At 40.7% G+C, this 16,813-nt stretch overlaps 2 protein-coding genes across 9 annotated transcripts in view; one reads left to right on the forward strand and one right to left on the reverse strand.

The window, feature by feature from the left end:
• The first annotated feature begins 467 nt into the window (after positions 1–467).
• On the forward strand, positions 468–7,392 carry TTLL2 (tubulin tyrosine ligase like 2). Of its 4 annotated transcripts, none has more exons than XM_068939183.1 (3): positions 468–556; positions 1,923–1,998; positions 5,135–7,392. In XM_068939183.1, the coding sequence occupies exon 3, from the start codon at positions 5,149–5,151 to the stop codon at positions 6,805–6,807; it is 1,659 nt and encodes a 552-aa protein (XP_068795284.1). In that variant the 5' UTR covers positions 468–556; positions 1,923–1,998; positions 5,135–5,148; the 3' UTR covers positions 6,808–7,392. The 4 variants fall into 4 exon arrangements, 3 of the variants coding, with proteins under 3 accessions (XP_068795284.1, XP_009684094.1, XP_009684177.1); XM_009685799.2 differs by lacking the exon at positions 468–556 and adding an exon at positions 619–787 and having other exon boundaries at positions 5,135–7,103; XR_011140313.1 differs by lacking the exons at positions 468–556; positions 5,135–7,392 and adding an exon at positions 2,391–3,395 and having other exon boundaries at positions 1,921–1,998.
• A 3,833-nt stretch (positions 7,393–11,225) lies between these two features.
• The window catches only part of LOC104150624 (centromere protein J), a 48,219-nt gene continuing 42,631 nt past the window's right edge, over positions 11,226–16,813 (reverse strand). For all 5 annotated transcript variants that reach the window (XM_068939182.1, XM_068939181.1, XM_068939179.1 and 2 more), the window contains 4 exons: positions 16,123–16,263; positions 15,339–15,423; positions 14,876–14,996; positions 11,226–13,745 (listed from right to left, as the gene is read on the reverse strand). In XM_068939182.1, the coding sequence (XP_068795283.1) occupies positions 13,556–13,745; positions 14,876–14,996; positions 15,339–15,423; positions 16,123–16,263 (537 nt within the window). In that variant the 3' untranslated portion in view covers positions 11,226–13,555. The remainder of the gene's footprint in view (positions 13,746–14,875; positions 14,997–15,338; positions 15,424–16,122; positions 16,264–16,813) is intronic.

Raw genomic sequence — 16,813 nt, forward strand, 5'->3', positions numbered from 1 at the left:
GTAAAGAGGACGTGGAGGGTTAAAAAAACCCAAACCAGCACCAACTCCCGCAACGAAAGGAGGGGGGCAGCTGGAATTAATTCCTGCGCGAGTCCTGCAGCCTGGAAGCACCACGAAGCGCCACAAAAGCAACGCGCGACTCAGCCTCGTTTATTCAGCCCCCGCCGCCGTCTCCCACTGGCTCCAGCCCGGCCTGCACAAAAGCGCCGCCACCTTCGGCTCGCCAAGACGGAGCGAAGGCGAGCCGTAGCAGCCGCCGGGTGAAACTCAAGTGCCGCAGCCACACGGGTCTCGGCCTGCCCGCGGCTGCCGTTCTTGGCCTTTGTGTCGGCCGACCGTTTCCGATTGCTAGGCAACGGCCGGCGAGCCCCTCGGCTGGCCCCGCCGAGCGAGGCGGCGCGGCGCGGCACAGCGACGGCGAGGCGGCCCCTCACCCTCTCCCCGCGCGCGGGCTCGCGGGCCCCAGCGGCGGCACGGCGCGGCCAGGCCCCGCAGGTGCCGGCAGGCCTCGGTGGGCACGCCGGGCCGGCAGCGGTGCCCCGGGGAGCAGCGGGAGGTACGTGCACCTCATCAGGTTGGGGGGGGCTGGCTGAGACCTGCCCGAGCCTTTCGCTCGCCCCAGTTTGGGCAGAAATCGCGAGTTTCCAGCCAGCCGCGACGGGGGCAGAAGGTGAGGCGAGGCCGGGCCGCTGCCTCGCCCCGTGGGAGCGAGCCCATCTGGGCTTTGGGGACTCTAATATAGTCAATGGTCACGTTTTAAATGACAAGAGCTGCTAATGCAAACACGGTATGTACCTGTTCGGTCTCGCCCCTGCTCCTTTAGCAAAGTTTCTTTAATACTAATAACACTACTAATATGCTACTCATACTACTAATAATAATCCTGCTGCTCGCAGACTTTGTGCCATCAAAGCTCCTACATTTAAAGAAAACGCTGTTATCAATGAGTTAGCCTTTATGCCCTGACTTTAATCAAACACTAGTCGTCCGTAAGGATAACTGGATGACGTTGTATAGCCGGGGATATACAGGGCTTGAAACGAGATGAGCCAGCGATCCTTTGCAGCCTTCAAATATACGGCTGCTTACTAGGCAGAAGTCATGAGCTAAAGAAATAATTATAATGGTGATTGCTGAACTTAAATCACCAGGTGGGCAGCCTCCAGATCCACGGCACACACGACCTGTGGTCACAAGGGCTTAAAGACTTAATGCGACAGACTACCCATCAGTCTGTTGAGTTTAATTTTATAGCGACATTCCACATTAACGCAGCAAACAAACTGTTTTAATGCTTAACTGTCAAGGAACATATTTCCAAAGAATGTAACTACCTCACAGAGGTGTCGAAACGAGCAACAGATATGCATGCACCTATCCCAAGTAGCCGTGAAAAAGCAACCTCTGAGTTTACATGCATTCCTTGAATGCATGAAGGCAGGAGTTCTGGCTGGCGTCGCAGTGTCAGTATTACTGCAGGAGTATGTGGAGTTGCGAGAGACGCACAACAGCATTCTTTTATTTCTAAAGGGAATATGTTTTCTGCATGTCAGTCTGCAGCAACTGTAGGTAGATGTCAAATTTTAATGCAGTTGTTAGAGTTTGCATTGTGAAAGAATGTCTGCAAATACACAGATGGATCTCAAAATTACTGAAGAATGGGCTAAAAAGAAAACCCTGTGGGAATGCAGGCAAAATGTCACTGAATGAAGAGATGAGTGTTCATCTAAGCACACATTTATACAGAGTAAAGTGAATGAAATTTCTGTTCACTCATTTAGACCGATGCCTATTCCTAAAGTTCTTTGGCTAATCACACTTCAGTTAGAAATTGCTTATAAGTGATATGACTTCTTTAAAAGCAAGCAAGTGTTCTTTGTTAGTGAAAATGTTTTGTTTTCTTTGTATCTCATAATTACCAGGGAATTTGAAGCTGACATCTGTTATATCCAGCCTTGTTCATCCAGTTTCCTGTAAACTGCTCCCTGAACAGCAGAGGTATGAAAGATATTCCACTGATACAAGCTGACATGGACAAAACACCAAAGAAGGCTTCATTGTTCAGACATTACTAATGGTTTAATTTACGATTACCTAGTGGAGACCATGGTGGCATGGTTTACCATCTCCCTGAATTCACATGCAACAGTGCCTTTCACTGAAACCCTGCTAGTAGCGATGTTGAGTCGCGCAGAAAAAACAAATCCAACTGTAGTCTGTAAGCTGATTCATCCAGATGCTTATTATGGCTACTCCAATTAAATCTTTTTTTTTAAATTTAATAATCTTTGTCTAAGGATTTGAAATGGATACTAAAAAAATTGTTTAGTTGTTGTACATTTTAGTTTTTAATTGTATCATGTTTTTACAAAGTGCTGTTTAACAAGCAGGCATGAAAGAGAAGTCCTTGGAAAGAAAGTGGAAACAAAGACAATAAACATTTCCGGGGACCACCACGTGAGTGTGTGCAAGCTCAGAAGCAAGCCACCAATTTCCTGGGATCTGAAAAGAAGCACTGACTGCAAGATACACAGCAAGACTACTTTCCCCTTCACGGTATTGAGGAAAATCCTGTTACATCATGACTGCACTGCAGTTCTTACTTATCATGTCTCTCCCATTCCCTACAAATCCCTCACCCAAGGAGAGGTTTCACCCAGATGAATGCAAGTGCAATCCGTGCAGGAGCGGCCTGGAGAGATTCTGTGGTCACTAAGAGGTTTCAAAGAAATAATCACAGTACAAGTTGCTCAATCAATATCTTGCTCAATTCCAACACTAGCTTGATCCTGAAGATGAAAAGATATTGCAAGTCTGATTGTAAAACATCAATAAAATATATTACTACACATTACTAAAATGCCTTCAGAACACCAAAAGAGAATCATCATATACATAAATACAAATTTTGGCCACAGTCTATACTCCTGAACAAGGCCTAAGGTCCCTTCCCAAGAGGACTCCCATCATTCCTCACACAGCCTGGGCCAAAGCTTGCTCCAAATCCCTTCCTTTTTTAGGCACTGATTCCCTCACTACAGGATATAAGATGGTCTAGGGCCTTTTTTCCCTGCACATTACAGTGGTGGCAACAGTGGTAAAGCAACTACATACTTCTGATACCAGTGCCCTGCTTCCCTGCCTCCCTGAAATATAACCTGGACCCTCTTCTACAACTCCCCTCCTGTCAAGCTTCTTTTGAGACTCTTCTGGTTTTGGTCACAGTGTTGTATTGATGAGGATCCCCTTCCCATCTCCGTTCACATCACCGCTTGCAGAAGAGCTCTGTGACTGCCTTGTGGTTACCTCTGAGAATCAGTTAAGAGCAGCAGAACGCATCAGACAGCTAAGGCATGGTTACATCATACAAGAGGGTCACCAAATGTCAGAGTGAGGAGTGAAACATATTTTCATCCTGCAAGATTTTTTGCATTATTTTTCATATCCAAATGAAATAATGAGAATCTTACACTGTTTTGTCAATGAGAAAATTTTTGCATTCTGTTAACTAACGTTTTGATAATGGTAAAACATTTTATTTCATATTTGAGCTTTTAGTTTTAAAACTATATTAGTGCAATTTTTAAACATAAAAATCTTCCTGGACCAAAGGTCTCAAATCTGGCTTTTTAAAAAAATGATGAGATATTCTGACAATTTCAAAACAATTAAAATTCAAATCAGAAAAAAAGCTGGCAAAGATTACTTTTTTCCTGAGGAAAAAAGCTTTCCAATTCAACAAATTGTAATTTTTTTTACCAAAAAAACACCTCTGGCCAGCTCAGCTGCATTGAGTGCTTCCAAGTGCGATGTCTGCCCTCGGTTTCCATAGTAGTTTGGAAGGCAGGGGCTACACATTCCGGAGTTTAAAACTCCAGAGTGATGATTCTTAACTTGAAAAGAAAGAACAGAGATATCAGTCTGATTATATGCAAGCAGGAGTTGCCCGGTCTTATCTATGATATGTTCCACCCATTTTGTATTTCCATTGCTTGCTGTTTTCTATGAGTAAAATTTAAAGCTTGACCCTGGAGGGGAGCTTCCGTCCTTGGAGGAGGTAGGTATGTTAATGCTGTCTCAGGCTGATGCAGAGCACACTCTTCTTTCATCCAAAACACGCTCTCCTCTCCAGATGCAGAGTCTAATCCTTAGGGAACAGTTTTGTAGGGTTTCAGAAAAGAAAAAAACAGAGACAGCAACGCTTTCTAGTTTACAGGACCATTGAATATTTTGTTCCCTGTGCCATCAGTCAGTATGATGCACAGGGTTTTTAGTTTTAGCCCTGTGTATTTTGAACTAGCTGGGGAGGGAAGAGCACACTTCATGAACTGTTTATGTGAAAACTGCTATGCCCAAAAGAACTCAAAGTGCATTTCTCACTCATAAGAATAGACAGGAACCATTACCAGCTTCCACTGTACATCCTGTTAAATGGTATTTTCATTCAGAGTCCACATACATTTCTTTGGAACATTATTTTCATGAGAGGGAAATCATGAGAGAAGAATGTGCCCAGCTCTTCAGGAACCGGGGAAGACTTCACCAGAAGAATAACAGAAGAGTATAAATTAGTTTAATTAGCAGCTCTCAGAGGAAGAAAACGGCATTTAGAATTCAATGAGAATTTTCCTACTGTCTGCCATCAGTTTTGAATCAGGCCTTACAATCTCAGCCAAAAGAGTTTGCTCAGGACCAGGCAACATGATACATGAATAAAATGTCTCATCACTGCAGCAGTGCAAAACAAGTCTTATTAGGGAAAGTTACGGCCAATGGACTGAAGGCAGTACGGGAAAAAAAGTCAAAAAGTAAGTATCCATGAATTACAAAAGCCTTGGGGCAAGTACTGCTGCAATAGGCTACCTTAAAGAAAAAGTAAATAAAGCAAGTGTGGAGACATAAGTCTGCAGCAGTCAATGCTTTGTGTTGCTTTACAGCTATGTGAAATAAATACCCTTTTAAATATCTTTAGTAAGCAGCCTTTGACTTGATTTCTCACTCACAGACTTGAGAAGCACAGAGGTGAGATGTTTTAATACACTGAGAGTGGCAGGCATTAAGAATACAATGAAGCTGATAACTGCTAGCACAATGTGGCATTAATTTTTTTCTTCCTCATAACTTTGTTTTTCAGCTCATAAGATCTAGATGATGGCAGATCACCACGATGCAAGAGAGATCTTGAAGCCTTTGGTTTTCCGTCTCCATGAGAATGTCCCTGCAATAGTCCGTGAGGTTTTACTGGAACGTGGCTGGACTGAATTTGACAAAAAAGAGCAAGATGATACAGATTGGAACCTGTACTGGCGGAACTCCCCTTTCCGTATGACAGACTACTGCAGCATTAAACCATGGCAGAGACTCAATCACTACCCAGAAGCTGTCAGGATCACCAGAAAAGACTATCTGGCAAGGCATCTGAAACGTATGAAAGGAGCATATGGATCAGCTCTATATGAATTTAGTCCAGTGGCATTCATCATGCCCAATGACTATGTCAAATTTATAGCAGAATATTTTAAGGAGAAACAGTCACTGGGTAGAAGACCTAGCTACTGGATTTGCAAGCCTGTGGATCTCTCCCGTGGAAGGGGAATACTCATTTTTCAAGACATTAAAGACTTTGAATATGACTGTACAGTCATTGTGCAGAAGTATATTAGCAACCCCTTGCTCATTTCAGGGTATAAACTGGATCTCCGCTTGTATGTGTGTGTCACAAGTTTTTGCCCCCTCACTATTTACACTTACGAAGAAGGACTGGTGAGGTTTGCCACTGAAAAGTTCGACCTCAGTTCATTGGACAATGTTTTTTCCCACCTAACAAATACTAGCATCAACAAATATGGAGCTTCATATAAAAAATATAAAGAAGGTATTGGGTGTGGCTGCAAATGGACATTCAGCAAATTTCGTTCCTACCTTCGAATTTATGGGGTGGATGACCTGCTCCTCTGGAAGAAGATCAACAACATTGTGATGCTGACCCTGCTTGCTGTAACCCCCTTACCAGCAGCTTCCAATTGCTTTGAGCTCTTTGGCTTTGACATCCTGATTGATGACAAATTCAAGCCATGGCTTTTAGAAGTCAACTACAATCCAGCCTTGTGTTTAGACTGCTCCATTGATGCCACTGTGAAAAGAAAACTTCTTCATGATATTGTTGAACTGCTGAACTACAAGCAAATTGATGCTCTCAGGCAAAACCAAATGGCTGGGACGAAAGCTGGTAGAGCACGTGTGCCCTTGAGCACACCTGGCGAAAGTGCACTGGAGGAGGCTCCTGACTCACACACTTGCCAAGGAGAGGCCGAATGCACTGCTCCTTCTTCAGTACAATCTGCCTTGCAGGTTGCAAAAGGATCAATTCATAAGGTGGTCACCCAGACTAAGAAAATTGCCAGAGGACACCCAAGGAAAACACTGACTTCGCAGCTACGGGAAAGGATGAACATGCCAAAAACATCCTCCCAAGCAAAAGCTGAAGCAAAAAGCAAGCAACTCCCAGAAGCTGTGCATTATCCACACCAGTTTGCTCAACCCAGCCGCTGGTTACCTACACCTGATTTCTGGAACTGTAAATTAACCACACACCCCTATTTTCTCTCTGATAAAGACCAGAGGCCTATCCCCCGAGTAGGAGATTTTGTCCTTATTTTTCCTTTTAATGAAGCTGCACTTCAAGCTTCCAGGGATGGGACAGATGTAAAGAGCATCATACAGGAAATAAACAAGTTAGTGAACAAACAGTTGCCATCAAAAAAGCAGAAGACAAAGAAAAGGGTAGACTCTTTAACTTCTGTGTAACTTCATGGGATTATCTGTTAGACATATAATAAATGCTATCTTTAGCTGGAAGGTGGTAGAGGTACACTGAAATTGCATCAGAAACAGAGACATCTTAAGCCATACACAATTTAGAAATTGATCTTGTAATTTAGCAATTACCATGAGAGATTATTTTTTAAATAGAAAGCACTGAATAATTCTTTAAAGTAATTCTTCTAATTTTTAAAGTCCCAAAATAAAAATGGAGAATTGCATTTCTCAAAAGATTCTCAAAAACATCAATTTTTGATAATTAATAGAAAAATAATAAGCAAAGCTTGATCTCAGAGATCCTTGTTTCTTTTCTTTTCCTGGCTAAGGGGGCTTTATGACTTGAAGAAGCTGGTCAGTTTGCACCTAGGAGCATTCAATATGTGCTCAGTTTACAAAGGTGCAAGTTATATGAATAGTTATAAAACTATCACGTTATTGAAGAATCCTGTGAGCTTCCTGATATTACTTTTCACAGATTAATTTTACACTGTATGAAAAAATACCGTCACATAAAATAGCTTTCATTTTATTACCAGTAGTATTCTATAGAAATTCTTATGAAACGCAATTAAAAAAAAAAAAACTATATACTGCTCCAGTCTGTTTCTCAAATAAACTCTTAATCAAAAAGGCCTTGTAGATTGCTTGAGTAAGAAGAACACAGTAATTAGATTTTCCAAGCTAACAGAGAAATTTGATATTGGAGGGGGAATATAAACTGCAAGATCACACTGAGAACACCAGATCAAGCCTCTCTCTCACAGACTCTGCATTAGCCATTTGATGGGTGCAACAGTTAGGTAGCTTTGTTTTGCTTGCAGTAAAACTTCCTTAGTGATAAACTGAGCATGGAAAAAACCACTAAACTGAAGTATTCGAAAAATACTATCCTTCCCTTGAACATCTCTGGTGCCCCCAGCTGACTGAATGGAAGTAACTCTGGAAGTCGCTGTGAATTTTGGAAGTCATAGTAAATTTGACTGAAAATAGAGGTTAAATACTGGCTGTAGTGTGCTTCACCTAATGTTGGAAAACCTATGGAAAGAAGAGAATTCAGGTTTCCCCACTGTGTTCCACCTCCCTGAAGGATTCATAAAAATGTGTTCACTATAGGCCCTCTAGGACAAAAATGATAAGAGAGCTGTCTTTTCCAAAGTAGGTATGTATACTGCTGCAGTTGAAGTAAATATGCAGCCACACCTGTTTGGATTATTTGTGTGCCTACAACTAATCAGCTATAGCTGGTAGAGCCATTGCTGCTTACGATACTTGATGCATGCTGTACTTTACCATTGCCTTTGCAGCAAGAGAAGTAGAGGAGATAAGATGTGAGAATCAGCTTGTGAAAAATGATCAGTAATACATGTCATAATTAGTATCGGAAGGACTCCTAATTGTAACATAAACAACAAGAGCAATGTTGGGTATGTAGGTATCTGTCTTGTCTTTATCAAACCAAAGTAATTCCTGCCACTTGTTTCAACAAACCCATTGCTGTTATACTATAAAACAGTACTTGAAAAAAAATGCCTTGGTAGGACTGATGGCCAGATGCTGGATGGCAAAAGTACTGTTATATCCTTAGTAGGCTCGCCCTCAAAGCATAGTAGGTTCTATGCTTTATTGTAGCTTTGTTACATTACAGCTTTAAAAGATTATGTGTAAATCTGGCTTGCCATTGTACATATAGACAGCATACAGACAGTGGAAAATTCCGTATTTCGTTTCGTAGGGTCCTCATTCACCAAGGTCAGTATTCCAAGGCTTTTCTCGAAAAAACAGCAACAAACAAAACTTAAAAAAAAACCTGTTGGCTGAATAATACCCTCAGTACTGTGTACTGCCAAAATTAGTAAGACCTTAGAGTACTTTTCTTCCTGCCATCCTTCCTGTAAGAGGTTTTCAATCTGTTGTTGGTTAAGCTAGTGGACAAAAAGCTTTTTTTCTTAACATGCATGTGAGAAGCAGCATCAGGAAAGCTATAGTTCCCTTAGTCTGCAAAACTTTCAGAAATTTCAGGAATGTTTCCGCTCTGCGTTGGGATGAAAGCTGTGAACTTTTAATTTTTTTTGAAAGAAGAAAAAAGGTAATAAAGGAGATATCCTAGTGGCCAGAGACCTTCTGTGGACTGTGAAAAGGCAGAGATTTAAATTCCTGTTTTAAATTAGGCAGTGATTTAACCAGTCGATTTCCACTTCTTTAGGGGGTTTCTTATCCTCTGAATAACCATTCAGAGGTAAGTTGTTCTTGCTCCTTCAGCAAAAATTCCCCTGGAAACTAATAATACTCAGTGACATTTCATCAAAAAAAATGAGTAGAATCCTACCAAAACAGGTTTGGTTTTAATAAAATCAAATATTTCACCAATAACATCCTGAATTCCAGCCTTACTGGGAAAATGTTTGTGATATTTCCTTTCAGATAAAGACCTATCTGCAGAAATCTGTGTGACTGAGATGCCTGCAACGTACACTGCACTGGCATGAGAACGTCTCTTAAGTGATTTAATAGAAGAGAATTTTTTACCTGTTAGGTAAGAATTTAAATTAGAAATATCTTCCATTCATTTTTGATTGCTCCGTGTATCTCATTTTTACTTTTCGTGAAATTCAAAGTACTGTCTTTGCTCTACAAAGTGTTACAGCACATCTTCCAGACATAATTGTGTGAGAAGTGGCCTCTCTTTTCACATTCCACAGAGAACATGTGCTATATAATGTAATATCACTCTATGCACATTGAGAAGGACAGCAATCACAAAACAGTTCCTATGCTTTTGTCAATGTTAGCAAATGCAAACAACCCAGACAACACAAGCAGAGAAAGCCAGCGTAAGCAGACCACGCAAGCACACTGTAAGCAGTGTGTCCTGATCCCAGCTCATTCAAACATTTCTCAGAGCGAGGGTGTAACCAATGAAATATATAGAAAAGGGCTTTATAGTTCCTGATGCCCTTTACACCACACAGGTAACTGACAGCAGGAGCATGTGTAGAAAGGAAAAAAAAATCTGCTCTCTGAACTTTACAAATACTTTTCAAATACTAATTAGCAGTTTGCTGCTCAGGTTGCGGCAAGATATGATTTCCTTCATATAAAGGCTACAGGCTGGCTTGAAAGTAGCTTTTGTGGCCAGCCCTCAGCAGTGTAATTTGCTTCATACTTAGGGTGAAACATACTATTTGGAAGTTGGCCAAAGGTAGATGGAAAATGGTATTGTGTTGGATATTTTACAGGGATAGGTGAACTATTCTGCAGGCTTTTTGATAAAAGACATTAAAAGTTTGTTTATTAGACCTCACTAAGTGCAAGAAAGGAGGCGTTCCACTGACAAATAAATATACCTGGGGGCGTTCCTCTGCACATGATTAGAAACTAATCACATGATTAGTTTGATTTATTCTTTGTATGTACTACACATATTTAGCTGCATCACAGGCACAGTTTTATGAAAGAAGCCTAGATGTTCAATATATTTGTTATTTAGATATATTCCAAAAGAATATACTGTACTGTATAGTACATACTCTATTCTTGTACTATATAGTTTGCAAACAGGTTACAGATCAAAGTTTCAGACAGGTTTCTAGAATTCTATCTGCACTTGCCTTTCTAAAACGCAGCACCCATGTACTGCGTATCTGGGGAATCTGCATATTTCCACAGGTCTTGATCCTGCACCTTTGATTCCACCCATGAAAGTTTTGCCACTGATTTTCCAGAAAGTAGTATCAGGCCCATACTTACGTACTATCATAAAAGCCATGGAAGCAGGAGTAAGCAAGGTATGCACGTGTGAGCCAGGTGTTTGCACACATGCATATCTGCGTGCACACAGTTTCAGAGACTGAGGTGCTTATGCATATCCCCTAAGCGTTACACCTATGCGGGACTGTAGGTCTCATTAATGCAGAACATGAATGCTTCCTGCAACTACAGTGAGCTCTGAGAGTGCTTAATGATACCAAGGAGCAAGCAGCATACAAACAAGATTACTCCCTTATTCAATTTACAATTAGAAGAGATAATACATATAAATTTCTGAATGGTAAACTATGGTTTAAGGGTAGAAGTTGCAAATTTTCCAAAGTACTGTAGAAAAAAAGAAATCGTCAGCATATTAGCTGCAGAACAAAGACCTTTTGTTAAAAAGGAATTCCTGAGAATAAAAATGGCGTTCCTTTGGAAAATGTTAGTATCACATTATTTTTCCCCATCACACTGAAAATAGATCTTCACATTCACCTTTGTTGTGATGATTAATTGAGGAAAAAAAATTAGATTTGTTTCAGTCAGCAATTAACTGAAATTCCTAGTAAAAAGCATGGAAAAGAATGATCTCTCAGAATTCTTTAATTAGAGTTTCCTTTTACAAAGCACATAAAACGTATTAAATACCTCGGTAGTGAAAGGCACAGGTTTATTAATAGTTTCTTTGTTATGCAGGGGTAAAAGAAAAACAATGCAATTATGTTATCACACCATCAAATTGCATGGATGTCTAGAACTTCATAATTAAATCCATAGATTGCAGCATGTGTACGTTTAATATTAATAACACTTCTTGTTCTGTTAAGTCTATAACTTCCAAAGAGGCTCTGTAATTTGAATGCCCATTTGTTGGTAGTCTGACCCACTGGAAACTGAACACAAGAAAGAGCAGTTCCCTAATCTTGCAGTTATTTTGCATTTAGGTGTGAGAAAAGGCTAAAGTAGCATGCTCTGAAAGTGTGTTTCTTGCAAAAGGAATTTGCAGGCCATGAGGAGATAATTGGTCTTCTCAGTCACTGGGCAGCTAATGAGCTGAGTTCTACAGGGGAGATGCTTCAGTGCTTTAGAAAAATTCAAGACAGATGATGGACAGACAGTCCCTGGGAAAGGCAGCTGAAAGCAGCATCTGATAAATGATTAATTCCCCTAGGTACAAACTGCAATCCAAAGAACCTTGAAACTGCAGAGATTCACTGACCAGAAATATTTCTACAATACCAGAAGAATAGAGGCAGTAGTAGAGGAGGTTAATTCAAAAGCAAAGCAACACAGATAAGGTCTGGAGAAAGACTGCTGGGGGAAGAGGGAAGGGCTGTTTCATCTGGAATAATGACCAGGATGGAATAAACATTAATTTTTGACTTCAAATGCAAAAGACAAAGGTATCAGATTATGATCACAGAATCACAGAATAATTTAGGTTGGAAGGGACCCCCAGAAGCCATTCAGTACAACTTCTCCACTCAAAGCAGGTCTAATTAGATCAGATTACTGAGGGCTGTGTCCAGTCAAGTCTTGAACAGCTCCAAGGATGGAGATTCCACAACCTCTCTGGGCAGCCTGTTCCAGTATTTGACCACCCTCACAATAAAATCTTTTTTCTCCAATATTTAACTGGACTATTCCATGTTCCAGAAGTTCAGTTCTATGAACTCTCCAAAATACTTTGGCCTTGGAAGTCTCAAGCAACTTGGTATCCAAATTATATCTCTGTTCAGGCACTCCTCTGCTTACCTCCTCTGAGGATCAACAGTAGGTGGAATATGAAACCCAGATCTTCTGATTCTGGAGGGAGTGATGGAGGCACTGAGCCATTCAACAAAAAGGGTAGTGCCCCTGGCATTATGAAGGAAAAAGTTTCTAAGTGCTTTTTGGCTCTAGCCTAGTGTTTGATCCCACGAATGAATTCTGAAAGCTAGACTGAAGCCATTTAATTTGAAGGAGAGATGATGAACAAAACATATTTGCCCAAACTAGAAGATACTCCAGGTCCTCTTCTAAAAATCAGTCAGTTCACCTCTGCTCAATAGGCAACAATTCTCTCCCCAGAGGATGATCTGACCCAAGACGACTTTGGTTCTCTTTAACCTTGAGAAACTTCATTTACATTAAAGACTGTGTTATATTTTCAACTGATGAATTGGACCTACCATGTGGAACAATAAGAATGGTAAAACCTCACACTGATTTGATATCCTTTTCTCCAAAGAACCCCAAATGCTTTGTAGATTTGAGATTCTTATGCCATGCTCCTTAATCGCAGTCACTTTTGTAACCAACTAGCACAAAAACAAAAAGGGAAAATGTGACCAGTATCATGGAACAAATACTGATGAGAAGTACTACAGGCATTTTAATGTTACACAGAGAGGGCACAACTGCGTTTCTTTTAAAGTCTCACTCAAGAAACATTTCATTCGGGTAAAGAGTAAGGGGTGCTTAATCCAAAGTAAGCACCAGTCACTGAACCACAGTAAATTTTAACCCTGCAGACCTATCCATTCATTTCACAAGGTTTAAGTCTTCCTCATCAGTTTTGACCCTGTGCTCTAAAGTAATTTAGGCAAAATAAGCTTATGCTCAGCCTTCTAGTCCTTCCCCTTCCTCCATAACCCCAGAACACAGAAGTAAAGAAATCTCCATCCAGTTAGCTATCTGTCTATCTCTCTCTCTCTCTCTAGATATATATATATTATTTTTTTTGTGGCATATTATTTTAATATATAAATGTACAGGACATAGTCTATTAAGAGTTTTATCCTTAATTTATTCCAACAGAAGTGGTGATTTTCACTGCTTCACAAGTTCTACCCTTAATTATTTTAAGGAACAGAAAAGCATTATGGATAGAAAGAAAGATCCATATTAACAATCATATATGCCCAAGGGGTGGATATATTAAATCCTACAGAGAAACTGGGTTGAGCCAGTTGTGTACAGTGCTGCTCTTCAAGGGGAGGAATCACTTCTTCTCTAGAATGATATTACCCTCTTCATCTTTGATTCGAACCCGTCCAGAAGCATACTTCGTTTCCTGTCTTCCATTGGAGTAGACAGTCTTTACAGTGCCATCTGGGTATTCCCGCCTCTTAAACTGCACGGTGTGGATCTCCTTCTGACCATTGCTGAATACCACTGTTTTATCTCCATTCCTGAAAGCAAAGCAAACCAATCAGAAGATCCAAATATACACAGCAAAGTAGCACTGCCCAACCATCAAATATACTTCATGAGGAGTACTATAAAAACATAGTAGAAACCTGCAGAAACACCGCCCCTCCTTGGACTACCTCCAAAGCGTCAGCCTTTAACAGCGATGAAGGCGAGATACTGGACATGCATGGAAAAAGCCACAAGACAGAGGAGCTACAGGCACCCTAGCTCCTTCACAATTAATCTTTCTTGTGATGTATGGGTCGAGCATAGGACAATAACATGCAACCAAAATCTTCCCTTCCCAAAGAGGATAAAGCTAGGTCAGAAGATATATAAACCTCTGCCAGGGGAAGGCTCTATCTGTTGCCAGCTTCTCTCAGTGATCTATCTCGTGTGACACAGTAAAAGTGAAAAATAACATCAGCTGGAAAATTTCTCGGGTTGCAGGTCACCTCAGAATTTACATGGGATGGCATTACAGATCAGATATTACAATATGAGATCACCACAAGGATTCTTCAGTATGTAAAATACCACCTAATGGTGGCAGGATCTGCAGATCCTGCAGAATTCTTCATGCAGGGATCTCAAGGCATTTTGCAAGCAGGAAATCTATTTTTGCAACAGTATAGTCCCTAAGCCCGCAAGGGACATGCATAAGTAGGTTCTAATATCATTAGTCTTAATTTTACACAGAGGAATAGAGAGGCAATATTTGAAGTGTCTTGCCCAGGATCAGAAACTGAGTCAAAAAACTAGCAATAAGTTCAGAAGTCCTCATTCGGAGTCCTTCAGTGCCCGCACTGTTAACACAGAGAACTGTCTCTCCCGTGTCGTGCAAGTTACACAGTAATCCTGGCCTGATGTACAAGGCAAGTGCAAAGTTACATGGAACTAAATCAGGAACAGTTCATGGTCACTTTGCCTGAAATAAATTATCACCTATGATTCAAGAAGTCAACAGTTTTCAGTGCCTCATTAGAGCAAAACCCTAGTCACCTTCCAAATCCTTTCACCTTTTGTTCTGAAATTTCTCAAGCACACCAAATCCAATCATAGCTTTAAATGCCAGTACCATTGTACCTGTGCCCAATGCCCAGTTCCTGTCATTTAGCACAAGACTTACTTTGCTACTTTTACTACTGTACCATCTGGAAAAAAAGTTTCCTCGAGTCCGCCACTATAGAGGCATTTCACTGTCTGATCTGGGAATATAATTTCTTGTGTGCCATCAGGATGATGTTTTTCTGTGGGAAAAAACATGTAAAAAGTCTATTTACAATTTCTTTCATGTTGCTTTACACAGAACTAGATTTTTGGGGATATGGTAGTGAGGATGGAAATGATATCCAATGTGTTACTAGAGAAATTAAAAAAAATCAAATAATCAGATAATTGGAAATAAAAGCAATGCATTAGCACCTCATTGTTATCTTTGCTTTGTAGGATGAACCTGAGCATGAAACATATTGGAAGTCAAATACAAATACAATGCAAATTGAGGAGTCAGAATCAGACATCACTTTCATAAAAAAAAAACAAAAAACCCTTCCTGCACACACAGTTCACATTCATAAGCTCTTGCATACCTATCTGATTATTAGGGAACTGCAGCACCTCCAGGCCATTTGGATAAGCAGTGTGGGTTGTCTGTGCATCTGCATAATAATAAATCTGAAAGGAGAGTGAAGTGTTTGCAGCATGTTCACAATATTTGCATGAGCAGATTCAGTCACAACAACGTGCTTAAAAATAAGCCATCTTAGAAAAGTCATTTCAAGGTCATTTTCAGTATCTGCCATCCATACAAGTAGCCATGTTTGCATTTCTAGTCCTAACTCATAATCACTCCACTCCTTATGGATGTGTCTAGGTTTTGCTACTTTCCTCTGGATAAAGTACAACAGAATAGTCCACTGATGAAAGTGATCCACCTTTTTGCTCTAGCTCCCACCCATGCACCATCAATTTAAAATGTTTGCACTCTCACCAAAGACTCATTCACTTCCACTCTAGCTCATATTAATATTAACTATTTATAAATACATAGTACCTGGAGGGAAGAACCCTCTGTGGTACCTAACATACAAATGTATGTGTCAGTCCTTGCTTGAAGTAGCTGCCCCTGCCTTTTGTCTTCTTTCAGTCTCCCTTGGCCTGGTTAGCCAGCTACCCAGTTGTTCCTTCCAAGACTGTTCCTTCAACCTCCTTCCATTCTTATCCTTGTATGGAGAGCAGCCTCTGTTTTCAGATTTATTAAATCAACTAATCAATTTCTCCCAAAAATGACAGAGCAACACAAATGGTAGAACCTTGTAGGACAAATCACTTAATCATTTAATTTTTCTTAAAGAAAAAGCAAATGCTACACACCACTCTCTGATCTGGCATGATCTTCTTTACATCTCCATTGAAAAAACTAACCACTGTCATCCTTTTATCAGCACTGATCTCTTTTTTGGTACCATTGCGGAAAGTGATGATTCGCCGTCCATCGGTAAGCATCTCTTCTACCTTCAAACACATAAAGCATCCAATGCAAATGAGGACAAATCAAGCCAAACCAAACTCATCATTCAGCAACGTCTGAAACCATGGTGAAATGAGTAAAACTGCACTGCCTTCCAGCGAAATTGGAGCTTGAATTATGTCAGTGGACCTACCATATGCCTTTGTAATGCAATGCTATTTCTGCAGCACAGGTGAATTATGATTGCCTCATTTGTGGGTAAAAGAGAACAAATGTTAGGTATTTTCTTTTCTCAAAATGATCGCTTTTGCAGCACTTGGCCCAAATCTCCCCTTCCCCCTCCATCTTTTTTTCTGTTAATTAAGATAAGGCACACAGCCCTGTGGAAATAGTGAAGCCATTCACTTTGTTCCTTGACTGATATCAGTTAGTTACCGTCTGTACTAATTTCATCCAGCAGCCAACTTGCTGAGGGTGCTCTCTGCCCCATCATCCAGGCCACTGAGGAAGAAGAGGAACAGGGCCGGACCCCCCACTCACCCCCGGTGCGCACCGCCTGTTACTGGCTTAATTCGTTAATCAATTTTCCTGCAA

The sequence above is a fragment of the Struthio camelus genome, chromosome 3, assembly GCF_040807025.1.
Source record: "Struthio camelus isolate bStrCam1 chromosome 3, bStrCam1.hap1, whole genome shotgun sequence".
In the NCBI taxonomy this organism is placed as follows: domain Eukaryota; kingdom Metazoa; phylum Chordata; class Aves; order Struthioniformes; family Struthionidae; genus Struthio; species Struthio camelus.